Below are 12,946 nucleotides of genomic sequence, written 5' to 3' on the forward strand. Positions count from 1 at the left end.
TAACCGTTAGACTGTTAATTAGGACCCTTTTCAGGTTAAGTAGGCACCATCTTGATGAAATGGAGAAAGCATTTCCGTAAAAGACCCATGCCTGGGCCCACTCACCAGCGGAATACGAGATGATGTATTAGCATTTGTTGCATCTTCACAAAAGAATCATCATAGAAGAGTACGCAGTGAAAAAGTATCTGTGATGTGTGTAGGTACAATTTGCAGAATGACTAGTACTTTAATTTAATTAATCTAAAGCTGTGTTGATAATTAAATCCTCATGGAAACTGTAATAGTCAAAGCAGTAGAAAAAGTGATAGAACATTAATTAAAATGTGTGTTGTTTTGTAATGTTATGAGCAAAATGAATACTTTTGATTCATTTTCAGTAATTACATTTCGGTTGTAACTTGAATTGTTAGTTGAAATTCTGTTAGTAGTTATTTACATTTTCTACGAATAAAAAATATATCGTAGATAATTATGATGGATAGTTACAAAACATTGAGGGAAACAGGATTTCTACCGTGTAAATGCCATCTTTCAGTGATACAAATCCCGGTAGCAATACCTTTCGAGATCTGCAATCTGATCTCTTGCTCAGGCGATAACTAACGTAACATAACTACAATCTAGTTTAAAATAAAAATATCATACCATAGGCTGTGAGAAGCATAACTCAGGAATTAAAACTACGATGTTGTGTGTCCAATCCTAAAACACCATCTCTATAATAGCATGTACATAAGTATAATAAAACACCAATTTTTGAAACTGAACTGAAGAATAGTGTTCTCAATAGGTCTGGTCTACAATCAATAAAATACCACAAATCTCCTTTGTATCACTGAGCGGTAGCAAATGTCTGGAAAAAATCTTGTTTTATTCACAACCCTACCGTCGTAAAATATTCAAACAATGATTATGAAGTAAATGGTTTGCAATGTAAGAGCTGAATGATTAAATGTTTGTTAGTAAATACGTTTTCATAACAATTGAATGCATTACTTTTGATTAGAATAGTAATAGTAGTCTTTTCGTTATATTATGTTTTGTTATCACATTTACGTAATGTATTATATCGTAAAAGATATCGTTAAAATATGAGTTAGCGTTTATTAAATGTATAAATAGTAATACAACGTAGGAGATAAAAAAATAATAGTTTTAAATCGATTGTTTAAAAAAACACAGTTTGTAGTTGAATTGAGATCGGTGGACTCGACAGTGAAAACTCTCAAGTTTCTATTACTTTTACCAACAGCTTCAATAAGAGGGGCCCCGTGATGAAGAGTTTGCATTTAAAAATTTAAAATGATATTTGACATTTCAACATACTGTAGATTTACAAATTTAAACCTTTATTGAATACCCAACACTGACGTGGTTTACTAGTTAAACCCTACACTTTATTGTATACAAATATACAAATATTAGTTGAACGAATTACATACAAACTGCGGCTGACATTATTTAACGGGAGTTGTATTAAACTATGCCGACGCAGCGTTAATATATGCCTATTTATATTCCGCCGGTTTTACTGAAACAAACAATAATGTGGACACGATTTACATAAAAAAGGCAGTCTATATTCACAGCATATGGAAATATTGTGTCTGTTTATCTGATAGGACAGTGCCGGTTTATATTAAGAACATGAGTGATTTCATTGTTTATTATCATAAACATTGCATGAATACATTACCGCCAAATCGTCCATTTCGATAAAGAAATATAGTACACGTGTTATATTAGTATAATTTGTTTGTTTGAATTAGTCACCATTGTAATCTTAAGTTTGGGAGCAAAATTAAAATGGGCAACCTTTCTTAATTGTGAATGAAACTTAAAAGATGTATTTTCAAATATTTAAGAACTGCAATAATCTATCAATACAGCTGTAATTTGTGTTTTATGGAAGAACTGTATTTAAATATTATTTTTTTATAGAAAAAGTACATTTGCAGCCGTTTTAATCATGTAATTTGTTATATTCCCATTTAATAATGGTGGTACGAAATTTCTCTCCCTCATATCGGAATTTTTGAGATTCTTTGTGGAGTTTAATACTGCGAAATCACTTTTAAGTAGGCGACCATATGAATAGGGTATTTCCAAGATCAGAATGGTGGCCAATATATAAGCCATTATATACAGGGTGTTCCTGAAATATCAGGTAGTGTTTTGGGGGATTTGTTCTTCGGACCACGGGAAAGAGAAAATTTGGGTTCATGGTTTAGAAATGCTTAGTTTATATCTACAAGGTGTGTATATAGTGCTTACATATAAATCTTTATTTCAGAAACTGGATAATTTGATATAATTAACGTTCTTTCTCTCTTGAATGGGTAGGAAAATTGATGTTGGATTATCACTAGAGTCGTTCAGATTGTAACATTCCTCTAATAGTCACTAATATTTGCTATTTTCTACATCACTAAAGTGTTCTTAGATAAAAAAAACATTTTAGTGATGTACCTAATAATGCCGAAACGGCATTATTTATCTACGAAATATGGTTCAAATGTTTACAATAATAAGGCAGTTACTGAAAAATATATCACTAGTTCATCTTTAGTATTTTCAAAAGTCACATTCAATTATTATACTCTGCTTGTATAGTCTATAGTTATATTGGTCTTAAAAAACGGTCTATGTAGGGTTCTTGACGTAATGATTTGGATTTATTGTAAAAATGAATATAACCAGCAGATAGTGCTAAAACTCTCGAGGTGACGTAGGTGTTCGAGATCTATTCAACCTCCTTGCAGCTTGTTATACGGACATAATTTTCGACATAATTTTTTGCCCCAAATATAATTGTAATGTGTGTACCACATAATATCTAAAGAATCTCGCACCAAAATAGGCCGATGGTGGCAGTTTCGTTCCAATTATAGACAATAGACGAGTTTATTTATTGATATATTCTTAAAGAATAGTAATAGAGTCACATATTATTTGAAAAAGTTAGCTTATGATGAAACAAAGTCAAGGTTTTTGTAGTCTCCATTCTCCATTGCAGGCGTTCAGGAACTCAACCAGTGTATAAAAAGGTTGATTTACTCGGAGGTTATGCAGTCTTCCTTGAAGGGCATTCCGCTTTAATCCTTTCATTGTATCTGGTAGAGGATTTCCACAATTTCCGGCCGATGTAGGATGGTTTTTCTTCAAAGATTGCTGTGCGATGTGGGTGCAGAACGTAGTTAGTTGCATGATGAGTATTGTACGAGTGGAAGTCTTTCCCTGTTTGAAGACTCAGACTATGAGCATGTAGAATAACTTCTTGAATGTACAGAGCAGTGATAGTCTTTATGCCAAGGGCTTGGAAGGCTTACCTGCAGCTTTGTTGAGGTTCAAGTTCAGCGAGGATTCTGATGGTTTTTTTCTGTAGGATGAGCACCCTGTTGAGGTTCCCAGCAGAGGACCCACCCCATACAGCGAGCCCATACCTCATGTGCGTTTCTACTAGTGAATAGTAAGGTGTTTTTGCTGTTTCTAAATTTCAAGTCCATTTTATGCGCCGCACAGCATTTATACATGTGCTGATCTACATGCTCTGTGCAGTTTAGACTTCCATCCAGGATGACTCCTAGAAATTTAACGTGTTTTTCAATTTCTACGTCAGGTATTTTTGGAATGTAGTCTTTTCTTTTACTAAAATTAATTTGTATTGTTTTTTATGGGTTTACATCTAAGTAATTTTTTCTGCAGTATTTTTTCTTAAGGAAGTAAAATCTGTGATGTTTGTAATTGTGCAGTAAGACTAGTATTTTATTTCAATAATATAAATGTCTGTCGATAATTAAATCATCATGGAAACTATAATACTTAAAAAGACTTTCAAAAATGATTGAACTGTAATTAAAATGAATTTTTATTTTGTAATGTTAAAAGCAAAATTAATTATTTTGACTCATTTTCAGTAAATCCATTTCGATTGTAACTAGTTAAAAAGAGAAGCAGCAGGTATACTCTGAAATCGTATTAGTAGCCTAATTATTTACATTTCCAAATAAAGTTAAATCTTGATATATTGTAGAAAATATGGTGGATAGTTGACAACAATTTGATAGTAACAGGATTTTTCTGGACATATACTATATTTCAGTGATACGTTTGATATCTGCATTCTGATCTCTTCCTCAGGTTAATATCTAACGAACATAGTCAAAATGGGTCTGCACTAACCGACCAATCGGTAGAGTACCACAGCTCTCTTTTGTGTTACTGAACAATACCAAATGTTGGTAAAAAATCTTGTTTTCCTTGCCGATTCTCCCATCGCCAAACGTCTTAAAACAATTATTAAACTGATTATTTTTTTCAGTTGGCAATGTACGAACTGGATGGTTAATTCAACGACGGTGTAGTATAATGTTTCTTCTGAAACGGGAGAGGTTTTGTGGAACAAGTGTGTTTATTTTAATACTATATATTTTTTAAATGTCTATACATTTTTCAACTCAATATATTAATTATATGTCTTGTCCTCAATTATTACACAAAATATCTATATATATATATATATATATATATATATATATATATATATATATATATATATATATATTTTGATATATTGATATTTTTGTGTTAACAAAATTGAGGTAACCATGGAAACCATGTCTAAATATAGCCTCATGTTTTTGTGCAAGAAAGACTTCAGTCCTATTATACCATATGCTTTAAACAGTAGGGCATTATTTAATATTCCCTGCAAAAAGGTCTTTAGTCCGTGACTGAAGTCCTTTTTGCAGGGAATCATTAATAAAACATCTGTTGTTATCGTCAATCACAGTACAATTTAACTCTGTTTAGTTGGCAAACTTGTTTATTTCTATTAATTTGGAAGAAATAAGCTGTTATAGAGGAAGAATAATAATTTTATTGTTTAGAACCGCACTCATTCAGTGTTCCAACGTGACTTGGGTTATTTTAGGTTAACTTGACTAAAAAGTTAATTTTATCTTGCAAAGATGAATAATAGGGAGGGCGAAAATGAAGAGGATTTTCATGAAGAACAAGAAGTTCAAAGCAAGAAAAGGCAAAGAACGCCGTCTCAATGGAAAAGGAATAAAACTAAAGTTGCTCGACTCAAAGGAGAAGAATATGAAGATTACAGAGGTCGGCTCGTACCAAAACTGGCAGAAGGTCAACTTTGCAGGTAGGGCTAAAAATAATTGACTACTTACTTTATTTTTTTTCTTTCTCTGAATTACTGCTCTTTGAAGCTTTACTGTCCTTTAACCTTTCCTTCTTAAAATCTCAAACAGACAGTAGCAAAATGTATAAAAAGGAACTATCGGGCCCTTGATGATAACTATAGCTATACAGATAGTGTGTTTTGTTATGGCTTTTCAATAAAATATGAGTGTGACAGATGCCTTAGTGTCTCTTTCTTTTAATGAGACAACTTATTTATCTTCACTCAGTATCGACCAGCAGTGACGGTGTTAACTATGTGTATAATATTAACCCACTTATTGTACAGTAGTTTAACATGTTGACTGTTTTATGAGAATAATATCTTAATTGTGTATAGACCAACAGTGAAGGTTTTAAACTAAAACCTCTGGGATTCAAAATAAATTGACAAGATGTAGGTACAATTTATTCCTTCATATTTGTCATATTTGTAACCGATATGAAAGAACATCATTGAATAAAGACGATAACTGTAATTCCGTTAATAATATATGGTCTCCGTGTTTGAGGGCCTCGCCGTGGCGAGACTGGATACGTCATGATTGCATTTAAAGCATTGACAAACTAACGGACAAACAAGTTTTATCAACTATAAGTTATTATTAACTAATTTGACACAAATATACGTACCGCTAAATCTCCCAACCTGCACACGTGATGTGTAAACAATATTCAATAAGTTATTACCAAATCATTTGACACAAGTATATAAACAACTCGCTTTCGCTCGCCGGGGGGCTCCGCCCCCCAGGCCCCCTTAGGGGTGTTGCTTTAAGTTCGGGTTCGAGATCAATTTAGGTATTAGCTAATTTTTCTATTAGTACAGTTTTGAAATCAGGCAATTTTTTGAGAGTGGGTAATTTTATCAGACTCAATTGTATTTGGGGTAGATAGTAGTTGTTTAATATTCAGGTAGGGAGCCCCCCAGGCCCCCTTAGGGGTGTTACTTTAAGTTCGGGTTCGAGATCAATTTAGGTATTAGCTAATTTTCTATTAGTACAGTTTTGAAATCAGGCAATTTTTTGAGAGTGGGTAATTTTATCAGACTCAATTGTATTTGGGGTAGATAGTAGTTGTTCAATATTCAGGTAGGGAGAAAAAGATAGGATTTCAGTGAAAAAAAGGTGAAGAGGCTGATTTATGAGCTTGATATCAAGGATATTATAAACTATTGCATTTGATCATTTGAAGGTAATAGAGATGGTGGTTTTAAATGAAGAAAATGCCTTTGATGGAATAAATGGGTGGTTGGAATTTCAGTACAAAAATATGTATGAATTTTGAAATGAGTAAAAGTAAGTTGGCTGTTTGTCGGTTAACCTACGCTCAGGCATTGTGGTTAGCGTATTCAGTCTCGCCACAGGGATGCACAAAACGCAGAGACCATGTATATGTACACATTTATAACAACAAGTAGCTTATTAAATCAGCTTTGGTTTTAAGTGCAATAGTTAGTTATGTTTATGGCATAACTTATGGTTGAATGCAATGGTAGAACAGGTTGTTAAATTGTTAAAGTATTGATTAAATATGTCAGATGGTTGATGGCATGAAAACACGATGACTTAGACAATGTTAATGAATGGTGAATTGACTTTGAGGTAAAAGAATTGGGTTTATTTTTTAGGATGAAAAGAATATTGCTGTTTAATTAATTTGTCATTATTCGTTTTAAAGCAAAAGAGATGGTTGATTTTGTGTGTGTTGAATATGAATAGTGGTTTAAAAATATAGAATAAAATGTGTTTGGAATTTTGAAAAGAACAGAAAATCAGTTGTTTGCCCGTCGGTTTACCAACGCTCAGATATTGAGGTTGGCGTATCCAGTCTCGCCACGGGGAGGCCGGCAAACTTAGAGACCATATCTATTTACATATTTACACAAAACGGGGAGTTTTATTCTGGCAGATCCCCTTGCCTACTGCTAATAAAGTCATCAGGGAGTTTTGGTAAAGCAGTTCCCTTTGCCTACTGCTAATGAAATCATCAGGGAGTTTTGGTAAAGCAGTTCCCTTTGCCTACTGCTAATGAAATCATCAGGGAGTTTTGGTAAAGCAGTTCCCTTTGCCTACTGCTAATGAAATCATCAGGGAGTTTTGGTGAAGCAGTCCCCTTTGCCTACTGCTAATGAAATCATCAGGGAGTTTTGGTAAAACAGTTCCCTTTGCCTACTGCTAGGTCAAATCACGACGGGGAGTTTTTTTTAAGTGGCAGATCCCCTAGCCTACTGCCGAAGACTTAATCAGTGTTTAGAAGGAGCTCGTCATATACAATATTCTTTGCATAGGCGACTCCTTCTACTATTCTGTCGTCTGGTACAAGAACGACGATGTCGTCTGGACGTCTCACTCTGCTCAACAGGACGTAGAGCTGGCCATGAGTGAAGCAGTCCGTTCTCAGGTCGACTCCGACGTACTCAATTGTCTGGCCTTGGCTCTTGTGACCAGTCATGCAGTACGCCAACATGAGGGGGAACTGACGGCGACAAACCCGGAGCGGCGATCCTTCGGCAAACGCGAACCTGAACGTAATCCGGGGAATTCCGATAGGTTGCGTGTTGCCGATAATAAGTCTGACGGTGATCAGTCGGCTGCTGATCGCCGTCACAATGACTTTGGTGCCGTTCACGAGTCCATCACCGATATTTAAGTTTCTCATGATTAAGCATACGGAGCCTACCTTGAGACGCAGGACGTGATCTGGCACTCCTTTGCCAGTGGCCTGGTTGAGGAGATTTACGTCCACATCCAGCCCGTCGTCGTCTTCTCTGTCCACGGTGTCCGCGCTTCTCAACTCATGAATGCGCCCGTCCATGAGGTCTAGGATGCGACCGTTGATCTCCTTGACGTTCACATTCAGAGTTGAGAGTATTGCCCGTCTCGCACAAAGATCAGGATCTCGCAGAACACCAGGAGGAAACACATCCGTTATTAAGTCCGCGAGAGAAGTGAGGCATCTCACCCCAGTGAGGGGAATGAGAGACTCTCTCTCGCGGCCTTCTCCAAAAAGTAAAGGATTTATTGTTCCATTGCCTACTTCAAGGAGGAAGTTGGAGTAGTCAATGGAACCACTAGTTCTCTGGGGTGTCGTCAGGGAAAATAGTGTGAACAGTCGCCACAGATGTGACGCCCGAAGTGACACGCACGCGACATCAGCTGGTGTGCGAGCCTTCTCAACGACGGGCGCAATCTGACGGAAGTCCCCGGAGCAGATGAAGATCTTATTCCCGAATGGCACACTACTATTCATGAGATCCCGGAGGGATCTGTCGATCATCTCGAAGATGTAGCGGTGTGCCATCGGGGCCTCATCAAACACAATGAGCTGTGCTGCTCTGATGAGTTCTGCTCGCTGGGACCCGTTGGTGATGTTCCACACACCTGTGCCGTGACCTAGGTCTAGAGGGAGTCGGAACATGCTATGTGCTGTTGTTCCTCCAGCCATGTTCCTTGCAGCAATCCCTGAGCTAGCCACGGCGAGTGGAACCTGTCGACAACCACGGACATACGCAAGGATGACACGAATCAGAGAGGTCTTCCCATAACCCCCGGGACCGTCCAGAAATATGATTCTAGAAGTGCGTCGGTCACGGGGGTTGAGAAGCAGAGAGCGAACGTACTCAAACACACGGCGCTGGTCTGGGGAGAGTTTGGGCACCCAGTCCTCAACGATGGTTCGCTGGAGGTTCTCGCCGTAGTTGAGTAGCTCTCTACCTAACTCAGTCGTGTCATCCTCGACGTAGGGGAGTCCATGATCTTTCAAGCACGATCCCTGCTGGCGGAGGCTCCGATCGATGTCTATCAAGGTAAGTTTCACCGCCAGTTCAGGGTCGAGAGGGTTCCTTTCTAAGTGATCCTCGCTAAGGTGGTTCTTGAAAGACTCCCACAGAAGAGCAGCGGGAGCTCCCATGTTGCAGAGGATCACGAAGAAGGAACGGAGCCTAGGTCCAGTCATAAACGTAGATGCCTCGCGCAGCGCGTGATTGTATTCTTCTTCGTCTTCCACCAGGCCGAGATTGCGGGCTACGTCCTGAAACGTCCGGCAACCAGGACCGCCACGAGCCAGAAGATCAACGTAACCACGGCAAGGTGTAGACATAAGTAGAATACGAAGGTAGTATTGTTCTCCTCGGTTGGGAGAGACCCACATCAACCTACATACCTTCTCACCACGCTGGCGAGTCGTTACAAAGTGATGGCCATCGGGGTGTTCGTACAATTCCGCAGTACGTGGGCGCTTAGTGTGCACCATGAACTTCTCGTAAAATGTCTGGTACGTGACATTGTCAACGGAAGACGGACGCCTATCACTCTTCTTCCAGATGGTCAATTTTCTTGGATCAGTTATGGTGTCTTCATTGCTCAATACAGCGTGCACTTCAATGCCTGTTTGCCTATCTCCAAGAACAGGGCCATGGGTAGATCTGCTGGTCACTTCAAATTCCAAATGAGCGTTGACTGAAGGCTCATCACTCAATCTACGGAAATCATTGATGAAAGGATTACAGGAAAGAAGATATGTATTAATTTTCATCAATGACTTCTGAGTTCAATGATCTACCCATGGCAATGTTTTTGCGCTCCTCGCCATCATCTATGTACAGGCGGCACCGGTTCACAAACTGGACATCACCTCCCTTGGTCCTAAACTTTTGACCTGGAGCGTCCAGACTGTGAACCTGGTGGTACATCTTACCTTCGATCTTAAAGAAGGCGAGGCCTGAAGGATGACGGTACCCCCCAGTCACCTCGAGAGCGCAGAAGGCAAACAAGTCATTGTATGATATTTGTTGAGGAGAGAATGTTTACTAAACAAGGATATTGTGCCTTGCTCTCCACCTCCCTAGGTAACTGTAATCTGTTACCTTGTGTAGCTTAAACCTCATATGTATATAAATTTAGACTTGATTTTCTGATAAGTAGCTGAGAAGTTGCAGATTCCAGCAACTCTGCTACACAAGGTAACAGATTACAGTTACCTAGGGAGGTGGAGAGCAAGGCACAATATCCTTGTTTAGTAAGTCATTGTAGGCACGGGCTCGTTCGATGAACAGACGGTTAGAATAGAAACTGGCGTCCAGAGGAGGTAAATTATGGACTTTATAAGATCCCTCACCGCAACACCATTTCTTCCTATCCTTCTCTTCATCGAACAGCCTTGCATGACAATGAGGACACTTTGAAATGTTTTCGTCCCATAAACTTATTTTTTTTAGTTTGTAAGAATTAATATAGACTAAATTATCTATTTTCCAATACGCCATTGGGCCATGTTCAACTACACGTCGTGCTAGTATGTTGGAAATGTGCCTTAATTCTGTCAATTTAGGATTTTTTATTCGAAATATTTGTACTTTTTGTAAATTTGTGTCAGGATGTTTTTCTGTATAACGCTGAACAGCACCCCTGTGAACTTCAGGATGCTGCTCAGTGTAGCGCTGAACAGCATCTCGATGGACCTGAGGATGTTGCTCAGTGTAACGCTGAACAGCATCTCGGTGGACCTGAGGGTGCTGCTCAGTGTAACGATGAACAGCATCCCTGTTGACTTGAGGATGCTGTTCAGTATATCTTTTCACTGCGTCCCTGTTGACTTGAGGATTGTTTGAGGAGTACTTTTTCTTTGAATTTTTTATCTGCTCCTCCTTAGTGGTTGAAAGAGTTTTAGGGCGGCCACGTTTCACTTTTTTAGGTCTACCCGGCCCCTTTTTAACTGGAGCACAGACGGACATGGTACTTATTTCTAATGGCGGTAAAGATTCGACAATGCTTAAACAAGTAGAATTAGGATCTTTGATTATTGGCTCAGGAGGAGAGGACACTGATAGCGTAGGGAACATATCCAGTCTACCCGTGCGCAGCATTTCAGCCAAATGGGGGCGCATTGATGGTATATCATAGCGCAGTTTGGCTGGGTCCCGGCCAAGGGCAAGTGAAGTAGCATTAGCAATGGCGAATACGCCGCAGTCAAAACCGTTTTCTTGCCTTTGGACGGGAATAAATGCTGGAACGATGGATAGGTCCGGGAACAGAAGGGAGAGCAGCTTAGTTTGGTCTGCAGTGAGGTGGGCACTGTTCAGACTGTTCGTACACATACAAATTACTGCCATCGTGGAAGACCACAATCCAATGACCGATAGAACTGGCGTCGATCTTCCCCGAGAACAGAATTTGTATGTGAGGTGTAGCGACAGCCGAAACACCTTCCATTGCAGCAATGGCCGAACAGCTTACAGGATGATACTCAGTGTTTTCATCCAGTATGCTTCCGAACCTATCCATATGGTCAGTACTAAGATAGTCCCCACTCTCAACCTCTCTTACCATTCCCTCGAGGAATGCATTCATTTTAAACGTCAAATAAAAAGGAATAAAAAAATTAAACAATAATTAAAAAGGAATATAAGCTTCAATTAAGAACACAAAAAACACAACGAGAACACAAGGAACAGTCAGAAAAAAGGGCAAAATGTTGCCTAATAGTACAGCGAAGAAGCAGAAATAGTCACGGACGTCAACAACAGTGCCCGCCTCTATCTACAATTTAGCTTATTTCAATAAATATTAAAAAGTTAAAAAGGAAGTTATAAGCTTTAACTAAGTAAAAAAATAATAAAAAGATATAAGATAAAAAACAACGAGAACACAAAAGAAAAGTAAGAAAATTGGTCACAATATGGCGTAATAAGAAAGAAAAGAAAGCAAAAGAAGTAGAATAGAAGTAGTCACTTGGATGTTAAGAACGATGAACGTGAACTTTTATTTAAACGTAAAATACATATATTTTTTACTGAAACAGTCAATCCATTAAGGAAACAACAAAAAAATAAAGCCTAGTATAAAACCGAAAATATTCAGCCAAGTTAAGAGTACGGCTATTCAAGTAGTCAATGTAGACTGAGTAGGAACGTAAAGTTAAGTTTGGATTTCATAGACATCTAGGGATATCAACTCCTACGTACCGTACAGAAGTCGCTAAGGCCATCAATTCTCTTCACTAGGATCCCTAATGTTGTCCCGACACAAAACTATCACTTCGGAAAGCAGCAACTGAATTTTGCTGTTGACTTTTGGAAACGCGAATGAAGATGGGTGGAAAAAATAGCAAAAAATGACAGTTTTTTGCAAATATCTCGTAAACGGTAAGAGATATCGAAAAAAATGACGAAATTTTTTCCACCCCTGGACCGTCCCCCACTCCTCTGAATTATTTTTTCCCTATCTATCGACACCAAAAAAGTTAACCTAGGACTATCTTTACGTTAACCCCCCCTCCCCCACCCATCCACGCAATGTCCCTATCTACTATATCACAAAATTATTTATTTCTCGGGATTGGGTAAACATATTGAGACACTTCAAACTGTTTATTGGTGTAGAATTTCACGATGCATCTTATGGTGTTATTATTTATTTTCTAAAAAATTTGTTTTTTTTTATTATAAATTTTTGAAAATTTTCAAAAAATACGTTTTTCAACTTCTCGCGCCTCCTGTATATACACTTTAAGAGATAGAGCAAAAGTTTTAAATTGCAAACTTGTAGAGAGTTTCAAGGAGAATACTGTAAGTGGGCTCCGTTTTTTCGATAGGATGCTTCGTTAAGTCACAATCGAGCGCCTACGAAAGGTCTACACGGGGAGAAAATGCGTCCGCCATTTTGATTTTTTTTAACGGGTTGAAAATGAAAAATTCTCACTTTTCGGGATTTTCCTGGTGGTTACACGTGGAAAGCTATCTGTGTAC

General features: G+C 38.3%; 1 protein-coding gene across 1 annotated transcript; it reads right to left on the reverse strand.

The window, feature by feature from the left end:
* Positions 1–7,440: 7,440 nt before the first annotated feature.
* LOC124373143 (ATP-dependent DNA helicase PIF1-like) lies at positions 7,441–9,892 on the reverse strand. The gene is made up of 2 exons (XM_046831538.1): positions 9,763–9,892; positions 7,441–9,635 (listed from the first exon to the last, which is right to left on the reverse strand). Exons 1-2 carry the CDS (start codon positions 9,890–9,892, stop codon positions 7,441–7,443), a joined length of 2,325 nt encoding a protein of 774 aa, XP_046687494.1.
* Between the last annotated feature and the right edge of the window lie 3,054 nt (positions 9,893–12,946).

The sequence above is a fragment of the Homalodisca vitripennis genome, unplaced genomic scaffold (assembly GCF_021130785.1).
Source record: "Homalodisca vitripennis isolate AUS2020 unplaced genomic scaffold, UT_GWSS_2.1 ScUCBcl_4922;HRSCAF=11370, whole genome shotgun sequence".
In the NCBI taxonomy this organism is placed as follows: domain Eukaryota; kingdom Metazoa; phylum Arthropoda; class Insecta; order Hemiptera; family Cicadellidae; genus Homalodisca; species Homalodisca vitripennis.

Coding starts and splice junctions, on each gene's coding strand:
- LOC124373143 (XM_046831538.1), bottom strand. CDS start 9,892: ATGTACCACCAGGTTCACAGTCTGGACGCTCCAGGTCAAAAGTTTAGG. Junction 9,636..9,762: donor GCGCAAAAACATTGCCATGG/GTAGATCATTGA, acceptor TGGAATTTGAAG/TGACCAGCAGATCTACCCAT.